At 37.8% G+C, this 13,792-nt stretch overlaps 2 protein-coding genes across 2 annotated transcripts; both read right to left on the bottom strand.

The window, feature by feature from the left end:
• Positions 1-4,833: 4,833 nt before the first annotated feature.
• Positions 4,834-6,526, bottom strand: LOC126785860 (zinc finger protein CONSTANS-LIKE 7). Its single transcript, XM_050511524.1, has 3 exons — positions 5,969-6,526; positions 5,273-5,425; positions 4,834-5,162 (listed from the first exon to the last, which is right to left on the bottom strand). Exons 1-3 carry the CDS (start codon positions 6,491-6,493, stop codon positions 5,136-5,138), a joined length of 705 nt encoding a protein of 234 aa, XP_050367481.1. The 5' UTR covers positions 6,494-6,526; the 3' UTR covers positions 4,834-5,135.
• Positions 6,527-10,123: 3,597 nt separating this feature from the next.
• LOC126785863 (LOB domain-containing protein 12) lies at positions 10,124-12,810 on the bottom strand. Its single transcript, XM_050511528.1, has 4 exons — positions 12,742-12,810; positions 11,372-11,524; positions 10,846-11,007; positions 10,124-10,674 (listed from the first exon to the last, which is right to left on the bottom strand). Exons 3-4 carry the CDS (start codon positions 10,999-11,001, stop codon positions 10,303-10,305), a joined length of 528 nt encoding a protein of 175 aa, XP_050367485.1. The 5' UTR covers positions 11,002-11,007; positions 11,372-11,524; positions 12,742-12,810; the 3' UTR covers positions 10,124-10,302.
• Positions 12,811-13,792: the final 982 nt, after the last annotated feature.

Raw genomic sequence — 13,792 nt, 5'->3', positions numbered from 1 at the left:
CACGAAATAAGAGGGACGCGCCCACTAATACTCACGATCCATCGGGCGCCATTCCAGGGATTTGCTGGCGAACTCCAGAAGATCTTTTACCATTCGAGGACTTAGGCGTAGAAGAAGAAAGCATGGAATCGGTTTACCTCTCTGCCTTTTATGTGTGCTGGCTTTGTTTATTCGTATTCCCGAAGAATGATTCAGGTTTTATTCGTCCGGGAGTTTTTAAGATCGCTCACAAAATGGCCCGAGGTCAACACTACTGTCTGGCGGTTCCCGTATTGGCGAATATATATCAGAGTTTAAATGCCATATTCGTCTCGAGTGATCCAGGAAGTTGTCCAACTGTGCTTTATTTTCATTACTTGTATGGGTGGTTGGGCGAGTATTTCAGCATCTATTTCTTCTCTCGACATCTAGAAAACTCCAGGCCTTTAATGGTTCATATTTCAGAGGAATTGTCGGCAAGACATTTCGATGATGAACCGGCCCGTGCCTTGTTTACCGCTTGTGATAATGTTTGAATGGAACGATTTGCCAAAGTTTCAAGTGCGCGCAAACTTATCGTTGACACCCACGGAGCCCTTCCTTCAGATTCCGCCTATCTCATTAGCCTTCGCTCCGGATTTGTGTCCCTACGGCAAGATAGTTGGCGAGTAGTCGAACCCTATAGCCCTAAGCGATTAAGTCGACAATTCGGGTATGTTCAGGGTGTTCCCGGAGGTTCCCAAAGAGATAGTCGACCCATACCTTTGACTCGGACATACTCGTTTTGAGATAGCTTGACGAAGCTTGGCACAAAAGGTGAGGTAATTTTGCATATGAAAAGTGACACCACCAAGTTTATGGTTATTCAGGACTACATCGAATGGTGGTCCAAAGTTCATCACTATGCGTTGAAGAGGCCTATGAAGATAACCATTGTAAAATTGCCACAACAAGAGCCTCCAAAAGTTAAAGGAGACGACCGTGCGACAACTCCTCTCCAAATTTTGGTTTCCGCCGAAGCTTTGCCCCCGGTTGACAACTATCAGATTCAACCTCCTCCAGTTTTGGAAAGAATCGGAGATTCAGCAGATTTCCGAACCAAGTCGAAAGAGAATGTCGCTACATCCAGAAGGCATAGTAGAAGCAGCAGTAGTACCCATAGTGACGTGAACTTCAAACGTCAAAAGAGGGATGATGCTGATCTTGGACCTATTTACTTCAATCCTAATGCCGACTTTGATCTTGGCGGCAATTTTCTTGGGGATGTTCCTGGTCCTTCAAAACTCGTGCCTGCGCATGTTGAGGTATTCACTTAAACCATTTTTGTTGTATTTGTTTTTGTGTTCGTCCCCTTTAGCTATGTATCACATTCAACAATTCACTTATTGCTAACTTGATTCAATTTTGTTCTTCCTAGCTTGAAGATATCGGTTATTTTGACGAAGTCTGCTCAGGTGACGGCGTTCAATTTCCTTTTGAGGAGTGTGCAGCTAACATTTTCCCAGAAAAGGACGTACGTCGAAAGGAGAGTGAACCACATTCAGTCGACCAGAGAGGTACACGCGATTTGTTTATATATTATTTTCTTATATTTCTTCAATAATTTATGCTCATTTTCACCCTCATATACACAGGTTTGTCCATGGCGATGGGAAGTATAAAGCCTTCAGAAAAAGCAATATTTCCTGAAGCTTCTGTGTGCGATATTGAGGTAGTGGACACAAGTTAATGGCTCCGCGATAACCGCATGCGAGCAGCTGCGGAAGTTTGTGCAAAGATAGAAGGCGTGATAGCGACGTATTCTCTGAAGATGATTATTGCGGGGAGGTATGAGCTTGATATGTTGCCGAATGAACTTAGCAAATATGGAGTCGACCCATCAACAATAAAAAACAAATTGGAGCAGTTGATGACAAGCGCTACCCTATATGACTCGGCAAGGCTTGCATGCGCTCACAAATTCACCATGGGTACAAGCACTAAAAAATTGGTAGAGACAGAGTCTGAAATCACGACAGCCCAAGAAATTCGACAAAATAGTTTTGATCAGCGTTAGTCTACACTTGAGTCCCTTGAGAATTTGAAGAAAGAACAACATAAGGTAGAGCAAACGTTGGACTCGCTAGATGCAAACATTTTTCTTCACGATGCAAGACTTGCTGATCTAGAACAAAAGAAGTGTCAAATCCGAGAGATTCCAGAACTGACTGCAACAGAGATTGAGGAGGCAAAAAAGTTGCGAGCCAATTTTGAAGAACATCGTAGCAGTTTCAAGGGTTTGACCTGGATGTGATAGCTGACTTGAATGATCAGGACTTGCTCCTCTTTTTTTCTTCAATCATCTTGTAATCAATCGATTTTGAAATTCAACTTATTATCGGTGAAATAAGAATTTGCTTTATGATTGGCAGACAAAACCCTTTTTATTTTGATGTGATTGAACTTAAGATTGTTATTCTCAAGCTGCCTACGTATCCTTCTAAAGAAGGAATCAAGTCATCACGTAGTTCAAGGGTTTTTTTTTGTTTTTTTTGTGCCTCGTGCAGTTTAAGCTCATGCAGGCGTGAAGCATTTTTTTTTGTTTTTTTGTTTTTTTTGGTCTTATGCAGTTTAGGCTCGTGCAGACTTAGAGCATATTTTGACGTTTTCAAGCATGGTACTTTTCAAGAACTTGCCGTTGATGGGACCGATCCTCAAACCGTCTTCCGCTAAAATTTTGTAAGCTTCATTGGTGTAAACTTCTCTGACGACGTAAGGACCATCCCACTTTGACTTGAATTTGGAGCCAGACTTGTGCGTCATAATGATGGGTCTTCGAACAGCAAAGACTAAATCATCAACTTGAAATGACCGTGGTCGAACACCTTTGTTGAAAGCGTGTGACATCCGAGCTTGGTAGCATTCCAGGTGTTGTTGTGCGTCAAGCCTCTTCTCGTCCAAAGCTTCTAACTCTTGCATGCGCAACTTGACATTTTCTTCATTTGTGAGACCTTCATGCAAAGTGATTCTCAATGACGAGATTTCTTTCTCTAATGGTAACACGGCTTCGACATCATAGACGAGAGAATAAGGTGTAGCATTTGTGGCTGTCTGATACATCGTTCTGTAAGCCCAAAGAGCTTCACCCAATTTTTCATGCCAATCCCTCTGCTTCGTGCTGGCAGTTTTCTTCAGAATGTTACATAGCGTTTTATTGAATGCTTCTGTCAATCCATTTGCCGGAGCGTTATACATCGAAGAGAAGTGAAGCCTGAAGTGAAATTTCTTGCTCAACTTTTCGATTGCGGTATTCGAGAAGTACTTGGCGTTGTCCGTGATGATGCATCGTGGTATACTATAGCGTTGTATAATGCTTCCTGTAATGAAGTCCACAACATTTTCTTTCTTTATTTCTTTGAGCGGTATCGCCTCTGCCCACTTTGAGAAGGAATATGTGGTTGCCAAAATGTACATATGACCAGCTGATGATTTCGGAGTGATGAGTCCGATTGCATCCATTCCCCAGACATCGAACGGGTGCGAAGCAATTGTTGGCTGCAACGGTTCAGGCGGCTGATGAATGAAGTTGGTATGAAACTGACAAGCTTGGCATTTTTGTGCATACTCCATACAATCTTTGACCATGGTGGGCCAATAATACCCTAGTCGTCTTACTTGAAAATGTAACTTTGGTCCTGACTGATGTGCTCCACACACTCCAGAATGAACCTCTTCCATGGCTTTGACTGCTTCATCTTTTCCCAAGTATCGAAGGAGTACTCCGTCAAATGACCTCCGATATTCAGTTTCTTTGTAGTAAAGGAAGCGCGGTGTTCGCCGCTTGATGCTCCATCTTTGCTTCGAATCTTAGGGAAGCTTGTTGTGCTCAAGATAGTCGATAAAAAGATGTCTCCAATCTTCAACATCAATGGTGTGAACTGACACTACATGAGAACAGACACACTGGAGTGAAGGCTTTGTTATCACGATCCACCTTTGGCAAATTGAGATGTCCAAAATTTCGTCTCCAGACAATGCCAAGGTCGCCGCCAAGTTTGCCAATGCGTCTGCCATTTGATTTTCTTCCCGTGGCACATGTATGAGTGTAACATTATCAAAGCCCTTCAAGAGTTGTGTGGCGAGTTGTAAATAAGGTACCAAATCTTCCTTCTTGACTTCGTAATTAGTGAGCAGTTGATCAATCACCATAAGCTGGGTTGAAAAATTTAAGATAATCATGTTGAATTGTTGAAAACTGCTATACGGACCGCAGACGCACATTTATTTACTAGTTCATATAGCAAGATTGGATCTTTGATTGCAACTGCAAATGAATTAGACAATGAATGAATGATTGTCTTCCAAGTTCCAATCAACTTAACCAAAGTAATTTAGATCAATATGCACAACCGTTGAAGCCTCACTTCACTCTGGATGAGTGATTGAGTGACACAATACGTGAGTGATCATAGTTGTGAAGCTAGACAATGACACTACTACTATCCACACACAAAGTGTTACAAAGAGTAAGCAAAAGAAAATGGTTCTTGAGATGGACCACTAAGATGCAATCAGCTAATATCAATAATAGTGCCCATGAAAAAATCCAATGCTTGACACTCCACTTAAGCTAAGTTGACCCTGCTCATTTTGTGAGCAGTGATCGAGATAGTACGTCAGAATTTCCAGCACCAAATAATTAAACAATAATAATAATATATCCGCTGCAATACATGCATGCATAATATTGAGCATATGCAATTATTCATTAAGCATTGCTCAGTTTAAAATATAAGATCATTAGAACGTAAATTTAAGCCCGCACCTCACAACGTTGAAACAAAATCAGAGCAAAGGTAACACCCTAACAACATATTAGATAAACAATCTGTCAAATACGTCATTAACCTTTTAACGCAATGTTTCGATATACAAAATAATTACTCCTATAACATGTCAAAGGGACCAAGATGATCATGTCTTGATGATAAGTAGACCCCAGATACAGAAGCCTTGGGACTCGATTAATCAAGGTACTTCCAGAAGAAGAAAAAATATAGACATTTTTTTCCATCATTGGGTCTTATAAAGACATGATAAGGAGGAAGATATTTTCTGGAAAGGTTAAGTCGACGGGTTGGATGAGATATTTGTTGTAGAGATATTTCATCAATCCTTCAGGAAACTCTCTTCACAAATCGACCCTGCAACACCATACTAAACTAGTCTCAAATTCAAGAGCTTTCAAATCAATGATAGGGAAATGGATGAAAAAGAGGGACTGAAGGCAAATAATTGACCTAAAATGACTTACCTTGTGTCTAGGTCTTTTATCTGCATTGAGCTTGCGGACTTGGTACCTTATCTTCTTGGAGAAGAGTCTAGACTGGCGTTTCTCTTTGTATCTCAGAACACTTGCCTCCCTTCTTGTATTTTTCTCTTCTTCCATTACTGGCACCTCCCCCATCTAGTAATTTATCAGAAGAAATGCACACGTACTAATTAGAAAAACATTCATATTTCTAGTCCCAGATTTATTTACACTGAAGTTACACAATTAGAAGGTAATTAGAATGTAGTTTTCAGACTTGACACTGTCTAAATGTTTACGTGTTATCATTTTCAGATTGCCATTTTGCGCTCTTTTCTTGTGTTTTAAGAAAGTGAGATGATTTTGAAGCGCAGAAAATGGAAATAAAAAATAGCAATTTTGCTTTTGAGAAATGAAATATATATTAAATGTATAATTGTATATCAAGTTAGTGAGTAACTGTCATTACATTACTTGAAACAAAAGAATTGAGAGTTCTAATTAATTAAGCGTTTTCGTACAATTGGAGAGTGCTAATGACATTCTTATTAGAAACCAAGACACTAACGAGGAAGGACACTAAATGCATGCAGGTTATATGATACTAAGGAGATTTGATATTGGGGGATAAATATGAAAGTATAGAAGTAATGAAAAATGGAGAATTGAAAGAGAAGTCAATGGAGCAGTAGTACTGACATAATTGCCATTGCTAGCAGCCATGGAAGAATGCGATGAACAATCCACAGCCCAAAGAGAACCACGATCAGACCAAGCATCCAATACCTCTTGATAATTCAAGTTCAAATTCAGCTGGACCTTCTTCATATCCTCATCATCATCACAGAACCCAACAGTACCATACTCTTTCTTCACAACCTTCTTACAATAGCTTTCCTCTTCGAACAAGCACCTCTCTGAATCACCAAACACCTCATTCTCTACCTCCCCATCCCCTTCTTCACCATTAGGAAACTCATCCCAATTCATGAAGTCCCAATTAAGATCCTGACCAGCAAACATGTTGTGACCCTTCGGTAGCTTCTCATCGTCTTCATCTCCATCTTCGATCCCCCAAATGCGCTCCAAGTCGTCCATGATATCAACCTCTCCATTGGCATAACCATCTTTGATAGTGTCAGAGAATTCCTCATAAGAATTAACACTGTCCGGCACCTGCTGCTCCTCCTTTTTTGGGCTTCTTAAGAATGAATGGTACCTCATCTTAGTATCTTATCCCATTGTCTCTCTTTCTCTTTCTTTCTATGTACCAAGTGAGCAACCAAATTTGAATATGTAGCATATAATGAAAAATCGAAAACGTATATAGGGTTCTTTTCGTCCTACGTGTTACCTTATCTTATTCCCATTGGATGGTTCATGCCCTCATCAGAGAAGTTGCAAATTAGGACCCTACATAAGCTTTTTACTACTACATATGCATGACCAAAAAACTTTGTTCAAATTTTTGCATGAAGCACGTGAACGAAAAGGATTTGATAAGAGAAACAAATTGTCCTCTTATTATGCTGACTCCATGTCCACTCCCTTAAATAAATACAAAGTGTATTTTATATTATTATACTTTGTATTTTATATTATTATAGTTATAAATTTATTAAGAAAAATGACACTTAACATTTAATTAGAATGGTAAGCATGAAGTAAGCACATCAAGGTGAGTTACAAATTTGTTTTCTTTAATAAGGATCATCAAAGGCTTTGTTCACTTGCTCTGTATGCATCTGCATATGTTGACAGCCATAGTGGAGTAGTGTATAGTAGCTTCAAGAAGGAAAAGATCTAGAAAGTGGTCATGTATACAGTGTCCAGATATAGCTGGGAATAGTATAAATTAAAGAAGACCCATATTGTTAAAGTTACAGTCTTAGATTTATAATTTGAAAATGCCACAAGCCACAGTTGTTGGCATGCCCAACTTGTGGGCGGAGTTGGTAAGGCAAGATATTATCATCGATCCCATTCCTATTGAGTCAAGTCTGCTCTGCAATATGCAGTCTTATGTAGAGAAGCCCCATATTTAGCGATGGAAGAACTAATGATTGGGATATTCACAATCCAAAACCCACAAGGCCACAACACACTCGACATCGTCACTCTTTTTCTCTCTCTTGCTAGATTTCTTCCTATAGAGAGGAGGAATCCGGGAAGGTGGATCAGTGGATGGTTGATCGATAGTGGCTGGCACCCAAACGGGTATTTTTGCAATGCTGACGACTCACATAGTTTTGAAAACTTATGACGAAGAACCTGTCGTTAGTCTGGAATGATCTGATCTGAAAATATGAGTAAATACAAGCTTGGTCGATATTGAACATGTACTGAGTACTATAACAAATACTTAATTATGATACATAGCAATTCAGGCGTAAAGCTTTTATTTTGTAATCATTGAGAGATTTATTGTAATTTTGTCTCAATTTTTTAAATAAAGAATGCGAATAACATGACTATGGTTTTATACATGCATGCATGTAGGTGGTGCACGGAGATAGATAAAACACTGTGTGCTAGGTTGTCGTCATAAGGCGCCAAATTCGGTATTGCAAACCTAAGTGGTATGTCACATCATATTGTCACATCAACAATTAAAATTATATAAAAATATCATTTTAAATGAAAAACTAATCATATCATTTTCTTAATCTAACGGTTCTAAATTATTATAAAATTATATTTTTATTCTTTTTATCATTTCTTATTTTTCATCACAATAATACTTCTAAAATTAAAATTAAAAAATTAAAATTTACGAAAAATATGCTTGAAATATGTGTGTACACGCGATATATATATATATATGTGTGTGTGTGTGTGTGTGGTGCTAATATGGTAATTGCATTAATTAATTATAGACATTAATTAATCGTATATGTAAATTAATTAAATAAGAAAGTCATAAATCTTGACATATATATATATATCGTCCGCGCACACATACATGCATACATATATATATATATATATATTCAAACATATTTTGTATATATCATTTTTTAATTACATGTTGAAAAATAAATGATATAAAAAAAAGAACTACATTGTTTATAATAATTTAGAGCCGTTAGATTAATAAGGATAAAATTGTTTTTTAATTCAAAAATGACATTTTGTGATTATTGTAATTGCTGACATATCAAGCTGACATGACATGTCATATGAGATTGCGCCGGATCTGACACCATAATATGACACTAAAACATTTTCCAAATGGGAAAAATTAAATTCTACAACGTTCTTATGCAACCGAAATCATGCAGTCTTCATTACACATGTGTGGATTGAGAGAAGTTCAATCAATTATCAACCGCAATATATATTTCAAATTGCATAACATGCAACGATGCACCTTAATTGTTGGTTACGTACTAATAGCTATTCTGAAATATTTTATCTTAACATTTCGTTCAGTACGTGGCGGATCTATGCCTAAGCCTGCACAGCTAGAGAAGAAAAATCATTGAGGGTCTCTTTCTCCTTGTAGAAACTTTCTATCTTCTTCTGATCTTCCTCAAACAACACAAAATTTCGGCAAGAAAAATATGATATATATATTATATAAGTTTAACATTAACCTGTTCACATAATATATTGATCCTCGTTCTGCCCCCTCGTGTCTTACATTTACGAAACAGAACAAAAATATTAGGTGAAAGTTGTTCATACTCGAGATATAGCCCAACACTGGCTTTCAAAGACAAAAATGTAGAGCGGAAAGAATTCTAGTGTCTCCAATGAAACTAGCTAGACTAGCAAGGTAGCCAACATTCATACATGACATAGAAAAATGATTTCCAGCTGCTTAGAGGATAAATGTGTACGTTATAACGCATACAGCCACCGCCCATATATTCCTAATAGGGTTTTGCCTTGACAATTTGTGCTAATACTAATACTATATGCAGTTGCAAATGCACATTATTAAAATACAGATCATTGTGGTCGTCTGATCTAGTTATTTTGTATTTAAAGGATATTTCGTTTTGGTCAAGCCCTTCATGTGAGACCCTAAGTCCCTAACTAGCTGAGGCCTTCAAATTTTTTAATGGAAGCTTGATTATATTAGCTAGCTGTAATATTAATTATTAGGGGTGTTTGGCCTATTGATTGAGTTGCCATGCACTCCTTTCTGGTCAGCTGAGATCTTGAACTCGACCCATGAAGAATCTCACTTGTCAGCGTTATAATTCTTAGATAAATCCCACAGTCGATCTCCACCGATTGTACGTTGAACATTATGAACAAAACACATTATAGATTATTAATGTGAACATAAATATGCTTATATGCACTAGTTATATTAAGGGGGACGTACACATTTGTCTCTACTAGCTATATGAACTTTCATCCTCGAATTGCCGGAATTGATGATATATATTTCAAGAAACAACACTATAATGGGTGACTAACTATATATGACTTCATATAACGTCTTAAAGCATCTAAACGCACATTGATGGTCTAATGCAAGAACATCGAACATGTTTTGGCCGGAAGTTGGTTTATATGGATTAATTTTGTTACTAAGTGTAACGTGTACGTAAAACATAGCCTTATAATCATTCCCTTAATTTTAAATTTTTTGTTCTTTTGTGTTAACAACATCAGGATTATCGTGATAGAGATATTGCATACAACTTGTTTGCATGGTTTTTTTTGTTCATAGTCTTACTCACAAGGGGTTTAGATGGGTCTGATGTCGAGCAAAAACGAGTAAACGAAAATGAAAGAACGATACTAGTCAGAGAGAGCTACTTCAGAAGCTGGCGTCTATACTAAGAAAAATGAAGCTTTGTAAACCCTACTTTACTCCATCTCCCACATGCAGGGGTTGACCCAGAATTCCAGATCCTCATCATCATCATCAATGCCCTTTCTCTTTTTCTCACACGCACAAAAATTGAAACACATGCCTTCTTCGATCACAGAGATGATTAACAGGAAAACTACTATTGAAATTAACGATGATGGATTGACAAAGCTAACGATCGATTCGAAACTACGACGTTAATTCAAGTCCACAGGGACTCTCTCTTAAGAGGGTCTTGGATTACATTGCTGGAAGAACCAAAGCTACTGAGGTACTGTGGAATGTTGTTGAAGTCGTGACTATTGGATAAAAGAAGGGATTTCTGATCGTGATCTTGATATTGGTGGTGATCTACCATCTGTGATGCCGGTAACGTCGCTGCAACTGGCTCCTGTTGCATCTGAATGCAGAGTATTTCGGCCTGAGCCACCGCGAGCTGCATTTGTAGATTGGAAACTTGATTCTGCAGGAAAGATATGGCACCGACGCAGCCGTAGACGGGGTCTCTTACTCTTGCATTGGCTTCATACACCAAGCTGCTCACAGCATCTCCTCTTTGATGAAGTGGAAGCTCCTGTACGTCACAAAACAATTAGCAACAATGCACAGAAAACCTAACTAGTGTTACACAACTTCAGTCTTACAGAAAAGGTCACATGATTGTCATGTAACAGTGCGAGGGAAGGTTATACGCCACGATATTTTGTATGTAAGAAATTTTCGGAAATGAAAGAAAAATAGAAACCTGCAACATTTTGCTGACATTGCTAGCACCAAAGACCTTGTGAACAATGGCAAACTTGTGGGGGTCATCGGAAGGGAAGTAAGGAGCAAAGATGCAGTCCTTGGCGCAGCGGCGCCTCAACAACTTGCATGAAGCACATGGTGAATTTCCTCCCATTTCACCCTAAGAACAAACCCAAATTTTTCTCTTGAAGTAGAAGTATGGAACTTAGCTAGAGCTACTGGAAAACTACAACAGAAGGAAACTAGCTTAGTGCATGTGTGTGTTGAAGGGGGAGGAGCTGAGATTGCTTATTTATATTAATTCAGGGGTGGTGGTCTAGGGTAGAATGGTTACACATGCTTTACCAATAGAATAATGGTACTAACGTAATTAACAATTATAATCCACTTCATAGACTTAAAGCCTGGGAATCTGGCTATACCAAAAGAGACAACTTAAGTGTTTTCATATATTGAAAATCTCCATTCTAGCCACAAATTTCTTGGATTTGAATGTGATCAGGGAGGGCAGTTTAGTCACTAACCTATTCAGCATTGCAGAATAGATCCTTCTCTGGTTGACCACCGCCTAGGCGCGTGAAGGGTATGAAACTATATGAAACAGCACTAGGTTGGCAAAGCCATGCAGTTGTGTGGTTTTCACGTTCTGGTTTGACCCTTCTATTTCCATTCTGCTTCTGCATTTTCATGTCTTGGTGTTAGCAAAACGAGTAGGGGAAGAAGAAAATAGGGTGATTAATGAAATTGTACACAAATAATATCAAATCTTAGATAATGTGCGTATTTTTGTGTGGAAGCCATTAATGGGGGAGAGAGAGAGAGTGTGATTAGGGTTTTAAGGGTAAAGTAATGCACACATTAAGAGTGGTGTGAAACCCTAACCCGGACCAAGACACCGAGAGAAATTGTCGACTCAACGTGAATGTTTGTTGGGCGTCCATTCACATGGAGAAACATTACATTTGTGACATTAATCTCTCACTCTATCTCACACACCCCAACAACTCCTACAATTTTAACTTCGATACATCTAGGAAGTGCATACTAATTATATATGGCTCTGTTTCTAATTTTCATGCAGTCCTATAGTTAGTCTTGAGTCTCTTGACCAACAACAATTCTTAAATATCAATTCCTTAAACCTTGATTTTAAGGATCATCTCTAAACTAAAGATTTGACACGTTAGGAATGTATATGATTATCTATAGCTTCTAGTATATGGATCTTAAACCTAAAACCTCTACGTTAAGGATCACTCATGCATAACATCTAAGTTTAACATTTACATTTTGACAGACATTATGATTGTATAGTATTTTCACTATTTTGTAAAGAGACCTGTATACTTTGCATGCATACAGGTCCTTGGTAGTTGGTACTCTTGGTTTTGCCTCTTGTTCTACTTGGTTTCCCTCTTGTGCTACTTGGTTTTAATACTTCGACTTTCTTAATCATCTACCAGTCATACAAAATGTGCACATGGAAAACAAAGAAATAAGTCTATTGCTCTATGGATAGCTTTTCCTAGCTGCAAAGACATACACAGACGAAACATAGCTGTGAACCAAAAGCAATACTTCAATAATTTTTTAAGAAAATCTTACAAGTATTCTTCACCAGAATATTTTAAGAGTTATGATATTAACACACCCTAAATTACTATTCACACGCCTCTTCTATGATGAGAGTCAATTATAAAACCAAATATAAGGGGTAAATTAGTAGATCCAATTGAATTGTAGTGATAGACAAATGGAGAGGGTGTGTATAGTAATCAACCCTATTTTAATCACACATGCAGACAATTAATTAACTATAAAATTTATGAAGATAATCAATAAACAGGTCAAATGAAGTAAGAGAAGTGCTTGAATCAAAGGGTAGGAGTCACACCTCTGTTTTCTGCTACTAACCTTCAAATTTCAGCTCCAGCAATACTTAAAGGAAACAAGGAATAATAATACATGCATGGACAACATTGCATGACTGCAAACCATCCAATATTAACACGTCACAACCAGTACTGTAACATATTTCAATCAATTTGAAGTATATATCCCTCATCACATGTATACATTATATTAATACAGTTTAGCATATATGATAATACGACTCCCACCAGGAAATTAATGTGACCCAATTAATGAGATCCGACATGAAGCAAAGGGTTAATAATCTATTAAACAGGAAACCCATTTCGAGAGAGATTGAAACTAAAACAATTAGGAAGTGTGGAACCCTAAGACCTCTTCTCACTCTCTTGCATTTAATGTTCTCCACATGATTCCAAGCTTCTAATCTTTTGTTCCGAGAAAAACAGCACTCTTCCCCTAGTTGTCATGGCATATGTATCTCTCTCGTTTATTCAACTGCATAATGTATTATCTTACTGTAGAATGCTCGACTCAGTACATGTAACTAAATCGTTATTGTTTACAAGCCGATCACAATTTTCGACACGTATTCAACGACGAAAAATCAGTCATTAAAACAAGAAAGTGATGAAATTGTGATCGACTGGCAAGAAATTGATGTTTACATAGAAGCAGTCCAGCATTTTGTTCCCTATCTTTGATTATGAACCAAGTCTAAGGTTTTTAATAAACTCTTAAGAGATGTAGTAAGGGCAATGGAGCCGTAGAAGTTGAATATGATTTAGTGCAGTACTTCAGAAAACGCGTGTATCTATAGAAGTTTCAGTTTTCAGTTTCAAGTTTCAAACCCCTAAGCTCTAGGAAGAAGAAAAACTTATACGCTCTAGACGGTGAGATCCATGTAAACTTTTTTGTTTCTACTGCATATTATAAGCAAATGAATAGAGTAGAGGAAAAACAGACATCTTTCACCAACTTAGAGAAAATATAAAACATGCAACCTTCCGAAGCAAACATTGAATACACTTGCTTGGTGATATGGAAGATTCGATTCTTGAGATATGGATCAT

This window comes from Argentina anserina, chromosome 3, assembly GCF_933775445.1.
Source record: "Argentina anserina chromosome 3, drPotAnse1.1, whole genome shotgun sequence".
In the NCBI taxonomy this organism is placed as follows: domain Eukaryota; kingdom Viridiplantae; phylum Streptophyta; class Magnoliopsida; order Rosales; family Rosaceae; genus Argentina; species Argentina anserina.
Note: the sequence above shows the minus strand (reverse complement) of the source record. Positions and strands in the feature narration are given on the sequence as shown.